At 39.2% G+C, this 23,404-nt stretch overlaps 1 protein-coding gene across 1 annotated transcript in view; it reads left to right on the forward strand.

The window, feature by feature from the left end:
• Window positions 1-23,404, forward strand: part of scn8ab (sodium channel, voltage gated, type VIII, alpha subunit b) — a 97,890-nt gene that overhangs the window by 27,044 nt on the left and 47,442 nt on the right. The window contains exons 3-9 of the mRNA XM_020923216.2: window positions 14,953-15,071; window positions 17,061-17,150; window positions 17,567-17,695; window positions 18,336-18,427; window positions 19,158-19,379; window positions 20,727-20,790; window positions 20,866-21,007. Of these exons, the coding sequence (XP_020778875.1) occupies window positions 14,953-15,071; window positions 17,061-17,150; window positions 17,567-17,695; window positions 18,336-18,427; window positions 19,158-19,379; window positions 20,727-20,790; window positions 20,866-21,007 (858 nt within the window). The remainder of the gene's footprint in view (window positions 1-14,952; window positions 15,072-17,060; window positions 17,151-17,566; window positions 17,696-18,335; window positions 18,428-19,157; window positions 19,380-20,726; window positions 20,791-20,865; window positions 21,008-23,404) is intronic.

Consider the following 23,404-nt stretch of genomic DNA (forward strand, 5'->3'; position numbering starts at 1 on the left):
GAACACAGTCTGTGACCAACACAGAGGACGAAATAATGACCCGACCTGAGAGAAAACTCTTCCCTTGGACGCAGCAGGAGCCAGGCTTTGATTTAATGAACGCAACTTTAACACTTTTACTTTAGTCTTTACGCACCGAGCGGCAGAGTGACCCGACAGTGTTGCGGACAACACGAAGCCTACTGCCCGAACCTGACCCCAACCAAAATCTTCCCTACATTTTTGTGTAATGGGGAACTCTTGCACATGAGAGCTGCTTTCTGACTGTATGAAGAGCAGAATAATGCCCGTGCCCGTCCCGACCCAGAGCCACACTCACAGGTTCAGCAGTTTGGATGTTTCGTGTGGACTTTAATTGGCAGAATAACATCTGTATCTGATGTGTTTCATGCTAAATCTGTGTCCTCGTCTCCTCGTATCCCTCCCTTGCTCCTTTCCCTCTCCAGGGGAGGGCATCTGAATCTCTCGCACGCGCTCATAATTTGCGCGTGCACGTATCTACGTGTATATGCATATATATACATTAAATACACAGGGCCAGTCCTCACACACTTCATAGACAGACTTAAAAATATAGCGATAAAACTCTTAAAACAGCGAAAAAACACATGGGCTTTACTGCAAAGATGTGCTGCCTAAATATTATTAAAAAAAAAGCATTGTTGTCTTTTAAGGTTTACTTTTAAAACGTTATTCCTCATTCTCACAGATTGACGTGGAGTGATTACATACCCAGAACGTAGTTTGTAACTGACATCCATTATAATTACAATATAACTAGTGGTGAGTAATGTAATCTGAATACTTTGGCAGATTACTTGGTTTGTTGTAGAGAAGCAAAGACTCTGACATTTTCACGTAAGATGTGTTGTCTGCTAAAATAAATAAAAATAATAAAAAGCCCAGACTTTACTTAACCAAATTAAAAATATTATTGATAGAAGAGGAGAAGACACGGTCCGTACGGCATGGTTTAGTCCTGTTAAATCCTGTTTTAGACCTGGTTTAGTTCTGGTTTAGTCCTGGTTTAGTCCTAGTTTAGACGTGGTTTAGTCTTGGTTTAGTCCTGGTTTAGATCTGGTTTAGTCCTGTTAAATCCTGTTTTAGACCTGTTTTAGACCTGTTTTAGACCTGGTTTGGACCTGGTTTGGACCTGGTTTAGACCTGGTTTAGACCTGGTTTAGACCTGGTTTAGACCTGGTTTGGACCCGATTTAGACCTGGTTTAGTCCTGGTTTAGATCTGGTTTAGACCTGGTTTTAGTCCTGGTTTAGTCTTGGTTTAGCCCAAAATGTGAAAACAGGAAAATACCTGTGTGTAATCCATTTATTTCAACCAAGTAACTGTAATCTAATTACCACTCACTTAAACAGTAACTGTAACTGAATACAGTTACTCATAATTTGTACTCTGATTACATAACTCGTACTAGTACATGTAATCTGTTACTCCCCAACACTGGATTTAGATGGACAGAGCCGACATGTTTCCTCCTAACTGGTCTTCATCAGGGCTTAAATGCCTTTTAACTATATATTTTTCCTAGTACGATTTTCTTGGGAGTGCCTGGGTTCTGTTGTGTTTGAAGCATTTGACCCAGTTTTCAGGAGTCTGGAGAAGCGGGCGACTGCAGTGCCGCACCCGGAGACCCGTCTGTGCACATTTAGTTATAGGCTCATTCAGGAATGCAACATAAAAAAAAAAAAAAATAAAAAAAATAAAAAACAATTCCTGTTATTTATGGTGGTCCAGTGCACGCTGTCTTTGTGTCCTTAGGCAAGACACCTCACTGACCTTGCCTCTGTTTCCGTGTGCAGTGTTCAGATTGTACAGACAGTTTAGTGCCACAATCACACAAAATTTCAAATAAGTTGCCTTCAGTAGAACCTTGTGCGGTGCAGGTCTGTTTATACAGCTGTTATTGCAGCAGCGTGTGTGTGTGTGTGTGTGTGTGTTGTTGTTGTTGTTGTTGTTGTTGTGCTGCATCTGTCTGTTCTGATCCACACAAATGTTTCATTCATAAAGTAATTTCACTGAATCATTCACAGCCTCAGTTCTGCTGCCTGCCTCTCCCTCTCCTCCTCCTCCTCCTGTCGATCATTACCTCTCCTCTCCTTCCTCTCCTCCTTCTCTTCCCCATCCCCCTCTTTTACTCTCCCTTTTCCTCCCTCTCCTCCCTATCTCTCTCCCTCGGTCTCTCACTCTCACTCTTTTTCTCTTGCGCTGGTTTCCCTCTGCAGCTTCGTGTTCTGCATCACTCCCTCTCTCCCTCTCTCTCGTTGACCCCCCTTCTCTCTCTTCTCCTTCACTCTATCCCCATCTATCTCCCAGCTCCCCCTCCCTATCCACTTCTTCCTCCATTTCTGTCCTCTGTGTTTTTCTCTCCATCTCGCCCGCACTATCCTTTCCCCGCTCTCTCCTGCACTTTCCCCTCTCCCTTTCTTTCTTTTCTTTCCTTTCTTTCTTCTTTCCCTCTTATCATCTTACCTCACTCTTCTACTCTCTTCACTTCATTCTCTTCCAGGCTTTCTACTCATCCTGTTTTGCTTCTCTTTCTCTCTACACCCCACCCCTCTTTCCCTCTCTCCTCTGCTGCAGGCCTCTTCACTTCTCCTCGTTCTCTCCTCTCCCTCTCTGTTCCCTCTCTCCTCTTTCCTTCCCTCTGCTGCTGTCCTGTAAGCTTTGCTGCAGGCCTCTCCTCTCCTCCTCCTCCTTAGACATTTCTGCAGCTTCTGTCTGACTCCTGTTTTTTACACAACACAATCCAATATGGCGGAACGTCACCGGGTCTTTCCAACGCAAACAAAAAGAGACGTATTCTACAAAAGCGACTTAACCACGTCCGTCCGTTAGTTTCCTGTTCCCTCGTGTGTGTTCTCATGCCTCGTGTTGGAGTATTTCTGCATTGTCCTTCATGTGAGGCTTGAAAATTGCCGTTTCCACCAACACATTTGCCCGGTCCTGCAGTTACACTCATGCAGTTTTCATGTACACAGCAAAAAAAAAAAGACTCTCACAGAATCAGTTTGAACATTTTCTCAGGGTTTATATGAGTCTAATCTGTTCTAGAGTTAATTTAACATATATAACACAGGACCCAAGTTCCTGTTTAACCCCAAAATTAAGAGTTATATTAACGTTTTGAGAGTAAACAGATAACACTTTGAAGGGTTATCCTAATTTAACTAAACAACACACAGAATTGTTTTATTTTTAAACTTTATTTGAGTTAATTTAAGATGAAATTATGAACAAAACTGGTTCACACTGGTCTACTCTGGCGGGAGTTTGAAGTTGTGGGTGGGAGGAGCCAAATTAACACTAAGGGAAACTGAATGAGTCAACCATATCAAATAACCCCAACTCGATTTATTTATTTAACTTAACTTACCATTTAATTTAAAAACAACTCTAACCCTAAGCCTGAAATTTTAACCCTCCAGTTTTTTCTGTGTATAAAAGCACCGTTAATAATTGTGCTTCTTCTGGTACGAGGGGGGCAATTCTTTTTTTCATGGGGCAACATGAGAAACAGAAAATATCAAGGAGGGTCAGGCCAAAATGCTTAACTCCGTTCTGCATAATATGAATTATATTTCTTTATAAAAAGCATAAATATCATTGTTCTGAAGAGCTGCTCCGACTGGGAAGAGTTTATGTTATGATGAAGCAATGAAAAAGTGAGGCTGCTTTACAAAAAATGTCACTTGTGGCCATACCGGTTTGTCAAAGTCTGATGCCGTCAGATCTCAGAAGCTCAACAGGGCCGGGCCTGGGCAGGACTTGGATGGAAGACCACTGGGAATTCCAGGTGCCATAGAGGCGCCAGTGGCAAAAACTGTTGTTGTGTCCTTAGAGAAGACACTTCACCCACATTGCCTAGTATAAAAGTGGTGTGTGTGTGAGCCTGATGATGGTGGTCGGAGGGGCTGATGGCGCAGATTGGCATCCTTGCTTCTGTCAGTCTGCCCCAGGGCAGCTGTGGCTACAGTAGTAGTTTACCATCGTTGAGTGAATGAATAATGATCTGTAAAGTGCTTTGGGGATCTTGAAAGGCGCTATATAAATGCAATGTTTAATTAATTAATCATTTAAAAGCTTTAGTCCATGCATGAGGTCAAATGATAAAATATGTTTATTTTGTGATGAGCTTAATCAGGCCAGTCAGAATAGTAGAATGTCAGATTTTTCTGTACTTTTGCCCCATTTCTGTGACTGAACTATTTCAGTACTGTCCAAAATATAAACACTATTCTACATATGAGTTAAAGTTCTGCTGCTAAAGTACACGTTACACACTTAATAAAAGTGGTGCAGTAGTCATAGTAGTAGTAGTAGTAGTAGTAGTAGTAGTAGTAGTAGTAGTAGTAGTAGTAGTAGTAGTAGTAGTAGTAGTAGTAGTAGTAGTAGTAGTAGTAGTAGTAGTAGTAGTAGTAGTAGTAGTAGTAGTAGTAGTAGTAGTAGTAGTAGTAGTAGTAGTAGTAGTAGTAGTAGTAGTAGTAGTAGTAGTAGTAGTAGTAGTAGTAGTAGTAGTAGTAGTAGTAGTAGTAGTAGTAGTAGTAGTAGTAGTAGTAGTAGTAGTAGTAGTAGTAGCAGTAGTAGTAGTAGTAGTAGTAGTAGTAGTAGTAGTAGTAGTAGTAGTAGTAGTAGTAGTAGTAGTAGTAGTAGTAGTAGTAGTAGTAGTAGTAGTAGTAGTAGTAGTAGTAGTAGTAGTAATAGTAGTAGTAGTAATAGTAGTAGTAGTAGTAGTAGTAGTAGTAGTAGTAGTAGTAGTAGTAGTAGTAGTAGTAGTAGTAGTAGTAGTAGTAGTAGTAGTAGTAGTAGTAGCAGTAGAAATAGTAGTAGTACTAGTAATAGTATGTACATCTTTTATTGGAACCTTAATATTACAACACCAGAGTTGAGTTTCAGTTTGAGTCTGTTGGTTTGATGGTTTGTGATGAGTAACAGTGGACGGATCATGTCCTGGAAAACACCTCGGTCACCTCCAGTTTGTAAAGTACAGTCATTGTTACAGTAAAAAAAAACAAAAAAACACTTGACTCCATTCAAGTAAGTGTGATTCATGCTTTTCTGTCCCTGTAAGCATTTTTACTCTGTCCGGAGTTATTTAGGCATCAAGCTTTCTAGTGGTTAGAGCTTCAGCCTCACAACAAAAAGGTACAGAGTTTGAGTCTCAGAGTGGTGGGTTTAAGGTGTGGAGTTTGCATGTTTTTTTCATTCTTCTCTATATGGAGGTTTCTATTAATTTATGAACAAAACTCCAGGAACTCCACCCACACATTGGTATCGTTATGTGGATGATAACTTTTCTAAAATCAGAATTCAAGATTTGGAACCATTTACTGCACATATTAATGCTGTAGATCCCAACATCAAATTCACCCATGAAGATGCCAAGAACAACACATTGGCTTTCTTAGATTGTGCAGTAATGATAGGAGAAGACCGGCGACTCCAGGTAGAGGTCTTCAGGAAGCCCACACACACGGACCAGTACCTGCTTTTTGATTCTCACCACCCACTGCAACACAAACTTGGGAGTTATTCGGACACTACAACACAGGGCTCAAGTGGTGCCTACAAGCACAGAGGTAAAGGAGAAAGAAGAACAACATGTGCAGAAAGCCCTCTCTGTTTGTGGAGATCCAAAATGGGCCTTCAACAAAATCAAGGGAACTAAAAAACAGGTCAACAGAGAATCAGAACCCAGGAGAAAGGGGGTAACTATTCCCTACATGGCTGGTGTTTCTGAAAAACTACAGAGGATTTTCAGACAACATGAGATCCCGGTCTATTTCAAACCTACGAACACTTTAAGACAGAAACTGGTCCACCCAAAGGACAAAACACTGATCCACAAATAAAGCAATGTGGTCTACTCCATTCAGTGCAGTGAAGACTGCAGTTTGCGCTACACTGGAGAAACTAAACAGCCACTTCACAAGAGGATGAACCAACACAGACGAGAGAGCAGCAGTGGACCTCAGTCTTCTGTGCATCTCCACTTAAAAGCCACAGGTCACTCATTTGAGGAGAGTGAGGTACAGATTTTAGCCAGAGAAAAGAATTGGTTTGAGAGGGGAGTGAAAAAAGCAATTTTTGTTAAGAAAGAGAATCCTTCTCTAAACAGAAATGGAGACTCAGACACCATCTGTCTCCTATTTACATCTCCATCCTCAAACCTAAATCAAAACAAACAAGAGAACAACAGGTGTATCCAGGTCAGGTCCAGAGGTGTGGAAGCTCCATTATGGCCATTAATTGTTTTGCTAATTAGACCCCACACCCTGTACAGGTCAATAGACCGAACTAACAAACAGAAACTGTAAACAAGTGTGTGTGTTAGTTTCAGTGTAGTTAGCTCTTCCCTGCAGATATAAGGAAGTGTCCACCAGCGTCTGACCAGAACTGAAGAAGCAGCTTGGATGAACTGTGAAACATCTTCAACCAAACTAACTTTTGTCCAGTCGACAAACTGAATTTTCTCATTATAAATGAGATTAATGTGATTAAAAAACATAACACGCTAAATATGACTGTAATGAATTAATTGCAATTAATGTGATCATTTGACACCCCTAAATATGTTTGTAGAGGTTACTTAATCATTTTTAAAATATATATAAAATAAGAGTGGATGTTTTGTTGTTTGTAGGTGAAATTATGCACTTAAAGATTTTCAGATTTTGTCATTGGCAACTCATGACCATTTAAATTACGATTTTGATTCAGTTACATTCTATTCTAGTCCTTCAATCAACCAAAATGTGTATAAATTGAATATTTATTTTTATTTGGATTATAAAAGATACATAGTCACTAGGGCTGGTACAAGATCTCACAATGCAACATTATCTCACGAGACAAAATTACCACAAGTGCACACAAGAAAAAAAAAGATCTTTACATTTGGATTGGACAGAAAAGGGTGACGTGTTGGTTAGGGAACAATAACCGAAATATTGTGATATCGTATCATCAAAGTTCTCACAATAATATCATGGATCATCACAATATATCGAATTACAAGTCTCTTTGCTTAAATGAAGAGTTATGATGCAGAGAGAACTACATAGACCATGATCCTTTGCTCCATTTCAGTGCAGACTACAACAAGAAATAACAGTTCTAACACTTTTAAGTCTTAGTTCTTTGGAGTAAGCATATTAACATAAATAAATATCGTACCGTGAGGTTCATATCGTGATAACATCGTACAGAGAGATTTAGATATTGTTACATCCCTAATTGTGAGCCTCCCCAACATATCATGAGCTTTCCCACGATATCACAATAAATATTGTACTGTGAGGTTCATACCGTGACGATATCATGTCATGAGACTTGGATATCATTACACCCCTAGAGTTGGTGAGTTGCATCTGTTACAGTTCTAAAAAGCAGTACTAGAATCAAATTTTAAAGAATTGCAAGGCCAAAATTGTAAACTGAACTGTGAAGTGTATATAATAGGAATTATGTTAAAATCTTGTCTTGTCTTGTTCTCGTGCAACCAATCTTGTATCTCGTCTTGTAGAAATTGTGTCTAGTCTCATCACTAACAGACACCAGCTGAAGTTATGGAATGAGTTAGAAGGAGATTTAGAAATGAAGCTGTTCTTCCAGTTATACATAAAATGCAACTGAGTAGTACTTTTCTTGTGTTGTCAGAGCTCTTTCAAACAAATATGTGGTCAGATCATAGAGACGGCATTGAGAGCTTTTGCTAATCCCATGCCCCATTTAGTCCAGGCTCAACCAAGTCCAAAAATACAAATAAAACTGCCCAACCAAGAATTATTTTAGTCAAATACATCTAAAATTAAATTTACAATTGTGACTTTTCTGGTGGAGGCTCTGTCAAATGCTTTTCTTCATGGAGATGTTATTGGTTCACCTGGAATTTTTCACAATATGGTATTAAACATTTCTATCTTCATGGAAACCAAACAAGACCAATTTACAGGTCAGATCTGTGGAGAGATGATCCCGCTCACAATCACAATGTTTGTTTTTCTAGGTATTTTTGAACTATAAAACCACCTGTAATTGAATAAATGTAAAGCAGAGCTGTTTAATGTCACACTGTGGAGTATTTCTATTTCCATAGAAACAAGGAGGTAATGGACACTCCACCAGAAAAGTTACACAATGCACCTTTAAGTGATATACTGTATGTTGTAATACAATGACTGAACATTAATTGTTCCTGTAATTGGTTCTTTTGTAAACTTGATGAGTGATGACCTAGTTTGAGGCTAAACCAGGAGTAATCCGATCTCCCTCATGTATCAGATATATCATGGACGTTACAGATGTATCGATTTGTTCACAACAGTATTATTTAAACCTGTGTTAGCTGGACTGGTGCTCCCCGTCAAGAATTTAGATGATAGAATGCTTTTTTTTAAGCATCATTTTGTTGTAGCAGTAGTTCAGACCTCTGTAAACATGCTCTGAAATACACGGAAGTTTTCTGTTAGTTTGTCAGTTCATATTTCAGGGCCTGTCCACACGACAACGTTTTTGGTCCAGACAGTGAAGTTTGTATTCATTTTGGTCTTTCGTCCACACAGAGCAGGCGTTTTGGTGGGCGAAAACTGTGTTTTTGGAAAACGAGTTCCAGAGTGGAGAAATCTGGACAAGCAAACTGCAGCTTTTGGAAAACAATGATGTCGTGACCCTGTCATTACCAGGGTCCTCTGATGCAGCAAAAACTGCAGCCCTCCACAGACCACAAGACTGTTGTTGAAATGGTACAGGTGTAGCCCACGGAGCCGCTCCTGTCTCCCTGCAACCGAGACACACTGCTAACGCTAATGCACACAATAACACACAACACAGATTACACACACGGATCAATAACAAAGATTACGCACAAGTAATTACACTGTTGGATTTTGAGACCAAGTTATTAATAATTTTCATCCAAATATTATGGTTAAAAATTTATGCAACTAACTTTTGCAAAACAAAACGGTTATATTTCTGGGCTACTTCTAAACTAGGCTAAATTACCTTAAAGTTTAAAAAGCGGTGATGAGATCTGCATTATTAAATATTATTATCATTGTTAACAATGCCACATCCAGGTGAGGCACATGTATTACATCATTTTCATTCCGTGCTCTGTTGTCATGTGGACTTGAATATTTATTGATCCAACACATGTGTGGCCACACGTAGCCTCAGTCTTCTCTCAAAAGTTAAAAGTGCTGTACTTGATTTTTATTGTCTTAAAAACACAAAAAACACCAAAACTAGTTGATTATAAACATTTTGCAGTGGTTCAGAGTTATTCTTCACTTCCCAAATGCATTCTAAGCATCCTAATTACTCACCACGATGAGTTTAGAAGTGCTTTTCCCAACATTCAGACACCAGAGTGCAGTTTTACCAACAACTTTGATGCTAACCACATACGTCCTGATTAGGCAGCATACAGGAGACTTATTTTGACTTCAAGAATTGCTTCTACAATATATCTGTACCAGGACAAAACATTTTTTAATGCTCTCACAGTTGTTTTCAATAAATGCTGCTCATGATAAACGTCAGAAAAATTTCTTTGTTTCTAAAGTCTTGCGTCTGTACAGCGTAACCCATTTGTGATCCGTGTCTTTGTTTACTCCATATTTCCATTCACAGTGTGTTTTCACTCAGTCAGCAGTCCTCTCCCTGTGACATTGAAACTCACTGGACACTTCATTTGTATTCCTCACACACACATGTTAGCAGATATTAAAGATAGAAACTGAGACTGGAGCGGGCGAGCTATTTCTGATCTTCATACATTATTATTATTAGAGACACTTGAAATACAGGGCGTCCCAAAAATTTGCCATCGTTTCGCAGGCCAGTCATTTTGGGAAAAAGGATCTTATACACCAAACTGTCATTCAAGTAGTCTGGGTTTCCAAACTCGTTCTCCTTACAGATTTGTTTTTCATGAACTTGCTCGACCTTCTCTTCTGATGCTGATGTTGGTACCAGATCCTTTAGCCTTTCATAAGCAGTTGAACTCTTTACTAGGGATGTCCCGATCAAATTTTTTGCCCCCGAGTCCGAGACATTTGATTTTGAGTATCTGCCGATACCGAGTCCCGATCCGATACTTCTATAAAACATTAAGAAATGAACTAAGAGCAAAGAAAAAGATACAGGATGTTTGGGGGATCAGATTGTGTTGATTTCTACGTTTAGTATTTGGGCTGAACTTAGTGTGAAAAATCAAATGTCCAAAACTTAAGTTTTTTTAATTAACTTTTCTAACCATGCACCATCATTGTTGAAAATCTTGACTTTTCACAGTCTGGTCTTGGAATGTGTAACTTAGTAAACTTAATGAACTGGACAAAACAGAAACCAGACCAGAATCAGATCAGACCTGAGACTCGACTCTGCACAGTCTACACTTTGTATATTTGATATTATATATTTGTATGTGTTTTACATTTGAAACATTTAGACTCGTCTATGAAATCCAAATAATACAAAATCTTACCAAATAAGCACGAGATGACAGAAACCCCACAGTCTCTCTCCTCCGCACCGCCACCACATCCACAAACTCACAGTGGTGCGCACCACAACATTGGTCCCACCGCTCAATAGACGCTTCATGCCGCTGGACGGACCCTCACCGCCAAAAGCGCCAGCTCCACTGTGCAACAGCACTGTTTGTTGAAATCAAAACAAATTGCGATGTGATAATTCCATCGGCTGCGCAGGTGTGAACACGGGCCACAGAACCACAGGTAACAGCGCCCGAGCACGACACGGCCCAAAAGTCCCAGCGCCTTTAGTACAATAGGTGCTGGGACAGACATTCGTGCTGACTAGATGTCCCTGAGCAAATCCCGCACCTCAGAAAAACTGTTGTGTGCTCTGTGTGTCCTGTGTGTTATATATGTATATTATTTATCCAATACCTGATCAGTACATAATGCCCTAGTCCAGATCAAGTCAGCAATCATGTGAGCGGCGCTGATTTCCGATCACGTGATCGGATCGGGACAACCCTAATCTTTACATTTCTGGTGCAAAATTTGTTGCCAGTTGGTGAAGTTTTTCCAAATGTTGCACTGAAAGCTGCACAGTCTTGGGTGAGTGAGTGCAGCAGATTCCAAGACGCAAAATGATTTCTCTTTAGGAGTGAACAGCTCAACCTGAAAACAGAACAAAAATCAAACATTCACTATACAATCTTGATGTGTTTCTATACATTCTGTGAATATTTGAGGTTATTTCAACAAGAACTGGCAAAATTATTGGCCTGCGAAATGATGTCAAATTCTTTGGGACACCATGTATACAGACATTTTTATTATTATCCACTCAACAGACCGGGTATCTTGGCTACTGTTGCTCTCCTCTAATGTTCCACTGTATGGCTTTAACACATCTATTTCTACGGAGATGAGTCTGAACTGTGCTCCAGACCACACGCGTTTACTGACAGAGGATTGGCTGTAAACTCGCCCATAAAAAGCCCCACGCTGATCGTTAAAACAAAGCATCAGAGTGACGAAATAAACAAAGGAACAGACTATTGGGAGTTATCATATCATAAACAGAACTAGCTCAATAATATGATACCGCACACTTCCTGATTCTTGGATGATAAAACTTTTTCTAATTAGATGAGACGGGACACAACGTAAAACTACTGTGATGTCAACTGAAACATCCCCGTCCAAATTCCCATACTCTGAGCTCTGCCACCCGTCCTCCTTATCCCTCCCTCTCTCCCTATGCCCCCCTCCACCCCTTTTTCCCTATTCTCTCCCCCTCCTCCTGGTCCCTCTCTCTCTCTCCTGGATGTATGGATGTCTCAGGCCAGTGCCCAGCCCCATCGGCCCGTGGGGAGTGGCTCTTCTTAGGCCTCGTGTCAGCACATCTCCTCGTGTGATCGATGACTCCACTTGTGCTTGTCTTCCTGTAACAGCTTTAAGCTCGGCCCCAGGTTTTAAGCTTCAGCGTAGGCTCTGAATAAACTCTGAAACAGGGCTACTGGGCCATGTGACAAAAGAATGATCACTTTTGTTCCTTCAAATTGATTTGTCACCATTTTTGTTTTTGTCTTATTAAAGTTGCACTGCGTAACTTTACTGGTAGAGGGTGTATGAAGATATTATTTATTTGGGCAGGAATGCTCGACTACAGTATAGACTCTATTCACGCTTACATCACAAACCAGGAAGATGTTGGGATGTGAAATATGTTATGATAACTTCAGGCAGGCTCTGTTCTTGGAAAAATTTGAAAATGTTCCAGTTTTCTTCATCTCCATGTCATTGTAGTGTTCCATTATGTTCGGCGAATCAAGAAATCCAACCACACCTCAGTTTTCATCATTTCCACAATGACACACAACTCCGAGTGCACTGGGAACATGTGATTAGAAGAGACGAAGCGCCAAATTCCAGATGATTCCAAACAGCACATATGTCTGTAGTCTTCAACGTTTTCATTGGTCTCATGGTTTGGGAGCATTTCTGCTAAAAAAAAGAACTCCCTGAATCAGTTGGTTAAATGGGCGAGTGAGGTGATTGTTCATCCTCAGAGCCGCCTGGACTCTCTTTACTCGAGACAGTTACAGAGGATGTCCCAGAGGATTTTAAGAGAAATGCAACATCCACTAAACTCAGAGTTTCAGCTGCTTCCCTCTGGTCAGAGGCTTTTAGTCCCAAAATCTAGAATGAATCATTTTTAAAAGGAGCTTTGTTCCGGCTGCTATCGTACTTATGAATAAATTGTCATCTATTTATCTAAGATTGTGTGTATTTCACATATTTAATATTTATTGTGATTTCAGCTAAGTGTGATGGATGAATTTAACTAATTGTTTATAGAACAAACCATTCTGCACTGGAGCTCTGTAACACTTTATTTTGTAATTGTGTTTTTATATGTGTTTTTGCACATAATGTGGATGAATGAAATGTGGGACCTGGGACCTCTCAAATCTGCAAAGCAAATTTACCTACGAGAACAAATAAAGCAACCTAACCTAACCTTCAATTTACCACTGATCACATTCACTTCAGTGGGTTTGATCACAGTCGGTCGGTGAGTCCAGTGTTGTGAACTACACCAGAAGTTGTCATCACATCTTTCCAAATGTCTTCCTGGTTTGCAATAAAATTGTCACCAACCCAAATTACACATCAAATCTGTGAAGAGGCGTAACCTGTAACAGTATAAATGCATGTTTCTATGGTGTTTTTTCAATTAAAAGACATGTCACGAAATAAATGCTAAATCAGACCTGGGCATTGTCCAGCTCCCGGGTCACATACAGACATTTGTCTGACTCTGATCGGCCTGTTTAAGCTCATTTGGAATTACAAAATAAACATATTTTATCATTTGACCTCATTCATGGACTAAAGCTGCATTATTTTATTTTAGAAGTGTTTTTAAATGACATTTTTTGTAAGACAACCTCACTTTTTCTTTGCTTCATCAGAACATAAAGTCTTATCAGTCTGATCAGCTCATCAAAACAATGCTACTTACTGCTTTTATAAAGAAATATAATTTATATGAGTGAAGCATTTTGGCCTCCACAATATTTTCAGTTTCTCATGTGGCCCCATGGAAAAAAGAATCGCCCAGTCCTGTGCTAGAGAGATGTTTGATGTAACATTCCAGGCAAAGCAGTAACTCCATGGGGATAAGCAAGACATTTTTAATTATCTGAACATAACATAGAGGCTTTTAATCATTGCCATTTAACACAAAACATAGTTACATTTCTTACTCCGAAGTCTTGGGTCTGCTCCAAACCACATTCTTTCACTGACGTCATGAGGATTGGCTGGAGACTTCTCCATTAGAAAGACCCACACTGATTATTGAACAAAATAGACAATTCTTCTTCTATTTCCATTGTAACTTCACCAGTGTGTTTAAAATAACACTGACTGGGGAACTTTTGACTTCTGACGATCGTTACTGTAAATTGTCATGTAATAATGCTATTTCTTCATCACCCACAGACCTGTAGTTGTGTTTTGTTTCATTCACATTTTTAACTCACAAACCCTACACATTTAGATGGAGTTCTTCTCTCAAACAGAAAACACCCCTTCTGATGTCATGTGGTAATGCAGGACTGTGTTTTTAAACTCCATACACCTTCACTAGGATTATTTGGATGATTCAGCCCTGGAATTTCCCATTTCTACTATGCAAAATGTAAAAGGTGCCATTAACTTGAAAACTATCGCTTCATGACATCACAAGGTGGAACAGAGCATTTTGAGTGTTTGAGATGTAGACAGACTAAAAGGTTACGCAAACATGTGTGAATGAAACAAAACACAACTGCAGGTCTGCTTTTGAAAAGATAACAACATTGTAACATGACTTAACGCTCACAGCAGCTATTTTTGTGTAGTATAGAACCTTTAATAAAAAGGCCAGGTACAAAATAGAACAACAACATCAGAGCAGTAAACAATGGATAAAATTTATTTTGTTTTGGTCGACCTGGTGACTAAAAAATTTGCATAAACCTTTACATAAACACTTTACTATGAAGAGGACACTGCACAAAGTACAACTGCACTGTTCTCTTTTCCACTTTGTCATAAAACTGGTCAAATCACATCATTCAGGAAAAATAATCCAAATCAACCCCATGTGTTAATGGCCCAAAATATATCTGATGTTGATTTCTTTGGATTCTAAAAAAATGGTGTCGACACTGGTGTTGAAAAAAATATTTCTGTCTATCTCTATCAGTATGCGCTGTCCTAATATAATCAAATAAATAAGATGTATTGAGCATCCCTAGAATTGCAAACTGTTGTGACACTAAGTTGAAAGCTCTTCATTGTACCATCTGATCTACCAGTGGATTTAGATCAGACTTTCATATACCAGACCCACTGATGTCCATGTTTAACACTGTCTAACTGTCTGTTTTTGTCTCTCTCCACAGACATTTATAGTCCTAAACAAAGGGAAAACAATCTTCCGCTTCAGTGCCACGCCCTCCTTGTACATCATAAGCCCTTTTAATCTTCTAAGACGCATAGCTATTAAGATTTTGATACACTCATATCCTTTCACGTGGACAGCTGATGTGACTGTTCTACAAGTGACCAGATTTTACTTTTTATGTTGAAATGCACAGGTTATGAAATGTATCTTATCTTATGAACTGTCTCCCTGATTTCCTGTGACATGATTGATAGGCGGATTGACCAATTGGAGAAGGCACCATTCATGTCAAAACAAACCTGGTGGCTTACAAGTAAAAAAGCAAAAGAAGTTAAAGATTTTGTTCTAAATGGTACCACAGTATAGATGCATCAAGAATCTCGGACTTTGGGTCATTGTGCAATGCATACTGGGAAGGATTTTCCGAAAAACTGAGCATCAAACTGTGTTGTTTGTCTTTTGACAAAGCCGATCTTTTCAAGTCTTTTGAACCATATCACTTTTGTTTCTGGTTCTGATATTGTCATATTTTAGTTTTGGGATTCGGACATTGTACATGGTTGGACATGGTTCTTGGATCCTAACTGTGGAAAACAACTCGACAAATTTGTTTGCGAATTTCATAACTGCAAAAGCGAATCAGATGTGTGTGACTGTAAACCTCCGTTCAAACTGTTTCTCTTCCCAACGAAATTGAAAAATAGGATTGATCCACAGGAAGGACCAAAAAGGAAACCTTTAACTGCCTAAATCATCCCAAGTTTGCAGCGAGAGGTACAGAAGACAAACAGACTGAGCTGCACTTTCTTGTTCTTGTGGTTTTACAGCAACATCACGTCTTGGTCTCTTTGCAGTGGAAGGTGTTTCTTGGTGAACAGCTGGTGCCTTTCGCTTTTGGCATTGACTTTTTAGATTTATAACCAAAGCTGAGTGAGGGATTGGGATTTTGCTTTGTTGGCGCTCCACATACAAAATGTTCGCTGCAAACTCGGGATGATTTAGGCAGACAGAGGTTTCCTTTTTTCATCCTTCCTGTGGATCAATCTTGCCCATTGCGTTCGCCTTCCTCTAATTTTCAGTTCCATTGGGATGGGAAGCAGTTTCAACAGAGGTTTGCAGTCACACACATCTGATTCCCTTTTGCAGTTATGAAGTTCACAAACAAATTTCTCAAGCTATTTTCTGCTGTTAGAACATCCAACAACCACACAATTACAATGTCCGAATCCCAAAACTAAAATATGACAATATCAGAACCAGAAACAAAAGTGATATGGTTCAAAAGACTAGAAAAGATAGGCTTTGTCAATAGACACATCCCACTGGGAAAACAAACATGGCGGTTTGATGCTCACGTTTTTGGAAAATCCTTCCCGGTATAGATTGCACAATGACCGGAAGTCTGAGATTTGTGATGCATCTATTGGAGAGGACATGTCTCCCACATTAGAGACACATGGTACAAACTATCGGCTGTGATTGGACTGTCCCAAATAAGGGGACTTGTTTGACTCACTTTATGGAAAGGACGAGGGACTGATTCCACCAGGCAAAGAGAAGACACTTTATATCGTCCACTAAACAATGTCTTGCTGGGTTCCACTTACAGGAGACTGAAATGTTATCGTTGCTTCCCCTTCTCATTTCCCATCTTGAAGTTGTATTTAGATATTTAGAGTGATTCGTGTTTGAGTGAGCTTTATACGCCCACTGTGACATGTGCGTTGCCATTTTGTCAATTTTTATTTTTTAAATAAATCAGTTGCTTGCGAGGCCCATCAATAGAAGAGGCCGACACCATGCAGCTTATTGTTGTGATGACATCAGCTCCTTTTGGGCACCGCAGTTTCAGTGAACTTGTTTCTTTTATGAAGCCATTTTAGACCAATAATGTGATTTAAAATGTGCAAAATATAATGATCCACGGGTGTCATAGATGATAAATATAGTAGACACAAACACAATATGTCTACTTTATACTTAATTGAAATGATAAAATCTGGTCACCTAGCCTGTAGAAATGTGGATGTGTATGGTTTGTGATCTTATTTTGTATTTTGAATGTGTTTTGTTTGATCAGATATTTTCCTTAACCTTTGTCTCCACATTATTCAGCATGATCATCATGTGCACCATTTTGACCAACTGTATTTTCATGACCTTTAGTGACCCTCCTGAGTGGTCCAAGCAAGTAGAGTAAGTACACACAGCAGAATCTCACGAAATCACACAATGTTTTTTTAGATATGAATCATAAGAAGTGTAGATATGCACACATGACTGGTGTTAGGCTCCTACAGTGAACATGAAGACAAACAAGACCAAGCCTGCACTCTCACTTCAAACTGTATTTAACGAGGGACTTTTCCATAAGTCAAGTTTGGATATGAACACAAACATTTTTAGATTATACATTTTTGGAGCCTACAAAATTGAAGAAAACATTTATTGCTTGAGATTTCAACCCTGGAAAATGTAAATGTTTTAAAATCACTTGATGTTATTAGTTATATTATCGTCTACTTATTTTGTTGATGACAGACACTCTTTTGGTTTCAGTACTGTTGTTGTTTTTTTTGCATATTTGTAACATTGTGTTTGTGTCTGTAAAGGTACACCTTCACAGGGATCTATACGTTTGAGTCGCTCACTAAAATCGTGGCTCGAGGTTTTGCGATAGATGACTTCACTTTCCTCAGAGACCCCTGGAACTGGCTGGACTTCATGGTCATTTCTATGGCGTAAGTATTTAGATTCATGAAATATAACATTAGAATACTTTTTTACTCTTAATCTTCTGGTCTCAGCTCCTGTTTTATTTACTCACAATACACAGTCTATTCCAAATTTGCCTCTCCCTTCCTCTTGAGAGCTCTTTAGTACACCCACACCAGCACTGGAAAGAAGAGTTTGTTCTTAATGTCTTACCTGGTCAAGTAGAAGTTAATTACTAAAAGAAGTAGAGTACTAAAATCAAATCTGAAGTTGGTTCATAATCATACTACTTTTACTATCAAAATGGTACATTCCTCAGAAGCATCTGAAAAGACAGTTCATGAAAACATTTGTGGAGGGCAGATTTGAGGCCAATAGTAGTGTGTCTCTCAAATTTTTCACAACAAGTAAATACCAAATAAAAAAATACATGGCTTTCCAAGTACCACCAGATCTAAACCAGGTCTATAACAGGACTACTCCAGTAACTGATCATATGCATATCATAACATTAATATCAATTCATTTGATGAACTACACAGCCACTCCAAATATCAAATGCTTTAACCATATGATTTCCTTCCTTTTGCTTTGTTATTCTTAGAATAGAATAGAAAATTGGTCTTTTGCTGGTTCATAGTTTGACCTCTGTGTTTTCCTCCTCAGATACATCACAGAGTTTGTGGACTTGGGAAATGTGTCAGCGCTGAGGACGTTCAGGGTGCTCCGAGCTCTCAAAACTATTTCTGTCATTCCAGGTGAGGCTCCATATGTTCTGTGCCTGTTTACATGTTTGGAGGAGGAAGAGGAGGAGGAGCTCTCAGCTAAACTAAATAATAACAGCAGATAATTAGCTGGTGAACAAATTACTTCTAAATGTGTAGCATCATTCATTTGTTAGCCTTGCTACCTTGTAAGCCTTAACTTGTTGTTAATCAAATGTTTTTGGCCGAAACACTGCACTTTCTGCACCTAGCCAGAAATGTGCAACTGTAACAGACCAGGGAGCAGACTCAAAAGTGTTTTTTTCCTCTTTTCTCTTTTCTTTTCACATTTGTATTGAAATTAAGCAGTGTAATCACATTAAAAACATGGAACGTTGTCAAATACTTTGGAAAAAGAGTCAGAGTTTTCCAGAACTCTCTTTGGGTCAAGTTTGCCATATTCCAAGGTTGGTTTTCCTCCCAGAAACTACAGAGGGAGACACTTCAAACACCCCAAGAACACAGATTTAACCATCACAGAGACTTATAAAGAGTAAAAATGGGACTTAGTTCTGCTTCACATCTTCAGTGGGTCAGTGGAAAACGCAGAGCAACTGTAGCCTCATAAGTCCTCCATAAGTCATAAGATATTCTAAGATATAGATATTTTAATAAAATTTTACCTATGTTAATTTATTACCCTCCTGTTAAAAATGAGTGAATGCTTCTGTTCTGACGCTCCTCCCACAGACATGACCTCTGCTCTGTTCTTGTATCTCCTCAGGCCTGAAGACCATCGTCGGAGCTCTGATCCAGTCTGTGAAGAAGCTGTCAGACGTGATGATCCTCACCGTGTTCTGCCTCAGTGTCTTTGCTCTCATCGGCCTCCAGCTCTTCATGGGGAACCTCCGACAGAAGTGTGTTTTCTGGCCCATCAACATAACAGGGCAGTACCTGTCCAACGGCAGCAGAGGCTTCGACTGGGGGGAGTACATCATGAACGACTGTAAGCACCAAGTGACACTTTATTTAAATATTTAAAAGGTCCAGATTACACTTTTTCTGATCTATGTTAGACAGTAATGTAGTTTCCTCATCACAAACAGACCTGGAGTAGTTTTTTGTTTCATTCACACATGTTTAACACACAAACCCTGCATCATTTAGGATGACTTCTCTCAAACTGAAAATCCTTGTGATGTCATGTGGTAATACAGAAGGTGCTCCACTATGTTCTTAAAGAGCTCATCTCATGCAAAATCAACTTTTCAGAGATTTCTACCTTCTAAGAGTGATGTGTGGGCCTTGTATTTGTCGCTGAAGTGTTTTTTAGATTGATTCTGTTTTTTTTTTAAACAAATTGCAGTGTATTTCTGTCACCCTCCCACGTGACAATGAACTAAAGCTGCTACAACGATGACGCGGCAGCTACACCTATGACGCGTTTGACGTAGCAGAAAGCACTTCGCCCCCGCCCCCCTCCCCCGCTCCACCACCTCCGCCCCGCCTCCACCTCACATCGTCTTATAATTCCCACATGGGTGAGCAATAGGTGGCCTTTCATAGTTCCTGGTCTGTGACTGTCTCCAAGAAATCAGTAAGATTTCAGAACTATTGTGTAATGGATGTTCCAAAACCCAAATTGTGCTTGAATATGTGCAGAAGATACAATGTGAAAAGAGTTATTTTGCATTTGGATGATTTCAGCCCATGGAATTGCCAATCTCTGCTGAACTAAAGGTGAAAGGAGCTGTTAATTGAAAAGTACCACTTCATGACATCACAAGGTGGAACAGAGCATCATAGCTTTACAGATGTAGACAGACTAATAATAAAATGTTATTCAAACATGTGTGAATGAAACAAAATAGCTCCAGGTCTGTTTTTAATGAGGTAACAACATTATAACATGGCTCAAAGCTCATGAGTAAATTTTGTGTAATAAAGGACCACAACTTGAGAGGGTCACCACCATCATTTTGGAATTTGTCACATCTAAATTAATTCAAAGGGCGTCTAAGTAACTTTCCCAGCGAGGAGTCCATCACCTGCTTCTCCATAGAGATGCTTTGCCCGGAATGTGCCACAGTGTGCTATCAAACGTATCCATTTTGCATTTTGTCAGTTATATGTGTTTGGTGCTCAGACATTGCCTTAAAAATCTGCATTTTCTCTTGAGAGGGTCGCCACTTCACAGATCTGAGCTGTGACTTGGCCCGGTGATGTCTCCATGAAATTTGCTAAGTTCAGTCATACTGTGGAACACTGCAAACATGTCGCAAACACGTCACTCTAAAAGTTACAGACTGCACCTTTAATGGTCTGATTATTTTCCTTCTTGTTTTTCCCACAGCTAATTTCTACTTCCTGCACGGTCAGCTGGACGCTCTCCTTTGTGGAAACAGCTCAGATTCAGGGTAAGCAGCTAAACACACAAATTCATATTTATAGAGTTTGATCATATTATTGTATCATGTTTGGTCCTTTTCCAGGCGCTGTCCGGAGGGCTACACGTGTATGAAAGCCGGGAGGAACCCAAACTATGGCTACACCAGCTTTGACAGCTTTGGATGGGCCTTCCTCACTCTCTTCAGGCTCATGACACAGGACTTCTGGGAAAATCTCTACATGCTGGTACAGGATGTTTTTTTGTTTTTGTTTTTTTTGAGCAAATACATGCATCATGAATTTCGGACTTCATGTCATTGCGCAGTGCATACTGGGAAGGATTTTCAGAAAAAGTGAGCATCAAACCTCCATGTTTGTTTTCCCAGTGGGATGTGTCTATTGTCAAAGCCCATCTTTTCAAGTCTTTTGAACCATATCACTATTGTTTCTGGTTCTGATATTGTCATATTTTAGTTTTGGGATACGGACATCATAATTGTGTGGTTGTTGGATCCTAACAGCGGAAAACAGCTCGAGAAATGGGCTTCGGAAGTTTGTGAACTCTATAAATGCAAAAGAGAGTCAGATGTGTGTGACTGCAAACCTCTGTTCAAACTGTTCCTCTTCCCAACGAAATTGAAAAATAGTGAAAGGTGAAGGCGATGGGCAGGATTGATCCACAGTAGGAACCAAAAAGGAAACCTTTGACTGACTTAAATCATCCCGAGTTTACAGCGAACTTTTTGTATGTGGAGCACCAAGAAAGCAAAATCCCAATCCCTCACTCAACCTTGGTTACGAATTTAAAAAGTCAATGCCAAAGTGAAAGGCACCAGCTGTTCACCAAGAAACACCTTCCACTGCATTGCTGTAAAACCACAAGAACAAGAAAGTGCAGCTCAGTCTGTTTGTCTTCTGCACCTCTTGCTTAACAAACGGTATCCCGCTTTGTTGTCGCTCCACATATAAAATGTTCGCTGCAAACTCGGGATGATTTAGGCAGTCAAAGATTTCCTTTTTGGTCCTTCCTGTGGATCAATCCTGCCCATCGCCTTCACCTTTCACTATTTTTCAATTTCGTTGGGAAGAGGAACAGTTTGAACAGAGGTTTGCAGTCACACACATCTGACTCTCTTTTGCATTTATAGAGTTCACAAACTTCCGAAGCCCATTTCTCGGAGCCGTTTTCCGCTGTTAAAACATCCAACAACCACATAATTACAATGTCCAAATCCCAAAACTAAAATATGACAATATCAGAACCAGAAACAAAAGCAACATGGTTCAAAAGACTTGAAAAGATTGACTTTGTCAATAGACTCATCTCACTGGGAAAACAAACATGGTGGTTTGATGCTCACTTTTTCGGAAAATCCTTCCCAGTATGGATTGCTCATTGACTGGAAGTCTGAAATTCATGATGCATGTATTGTTATACAGTCTAAGTTTCCCTAAAACAATGTTAGTATAGCAGTTCAAGTCACAGTAAGATGTAGCTATTAGGGCTAATTGTTGATTTGCTGACAAGTCAAACTATTGTTTCTATTGTTCATTTTGATTTTCTAAACACATTTAACCAGATAAAAGTAAAATAATGTAGAATGAAAACATACAGAATATGTACAAAACCAAGTGTATCATTACATTTTTACATTTTGATTGAACATTGCCACTGGTTTTCACATGTTTTTAGATGATTAAAGGGCTCGTCTAACACTATTTTCTAATTGATGCTATAATAGTGTTTCCTTATCACAAACATACCTGGAGTTGTGTAATCTGCATGTTTAGGCTGAGTTCTTCAAAAGGAAAACACTCTGTTCCACCTTGTGATGTCATTTAGTAATACAGAAAGTGCTCCACTGTGTTTTTAAACTCCAACCCTCACTGAAATCCTTGAGATGATTTCAGTCTCTCTCTGCTGCTCCTCTCTACTGAACTAAAGGTAAAAGCAACATGACATTACACAGTAGAACATTATACATACAGAGCATTATTGAATTTTGGAGCTGTAGACAGACTAATAATAAAGTGTTACTGAAACATCTGGTTATGTTTTTGATCAGGTAACAACATTATAACATGATTAATAGTCAATTTTGTGTGATATATTTAATGATGATTAAAAAATTCAAAGACTTTAATAGTTGGTTATTCCAGTTAATCAGGAGTAGTTGTAATAGTAGCAAAAGTAGTAATAATAGCAACTGCAGTAAAGATATTTTTTCAAATTTTCAATCAAGAAAAAAATTGTTCCGTCTTGTTTGTTGGTGCAATATTCATAGCACGTTTGGAAAACTTTTATAAAATGGTTCTTAAACCAAATCTGGATTAAACCAAGTCTAAAACAAGCCTTAAAAATGTAATGACAGAAAATAAGGTCTAAGTAAACTAAGACAAATCAGAAAAAGACATGCTTCACAGTTTGAAAACCACTGCTCTCTGCATCATCTCTGTTCATTATGATCGCTGAAATCTGAGCCTGTCCTTTGAACCCCATGACTCTGTATTGTGATATTTTCCCCCCAGACTCTGTGAGCTGCTAATCAAATACAAAATCTAAACCAGGTTTTTAAGCACTTCTAAAACAGACCTAAACAATGTTATTCATGAAAAAGACTCAAATAGAAGAAATGCAACTTT

The sequence above is a fragment of the Boleophthalmus pectinirostris genome, unplaced genomic scaffold (assembly GCF_026225935.1).
Source record: "Boleophthalmus pectinirostris isolate CB_2022bp ecotype Guang Dong unplaced genomic scaffold, ASM2622593v1 HiC_scaffold_3, whole genome shotgun sequence".
Lineage (NCBI taxonomy): Eukaryota > Metazoa > Chordata > Actinopteri > Gobiiformes > Gobiidae > Boleophthalmus > Boleophthalmus pectinirostris.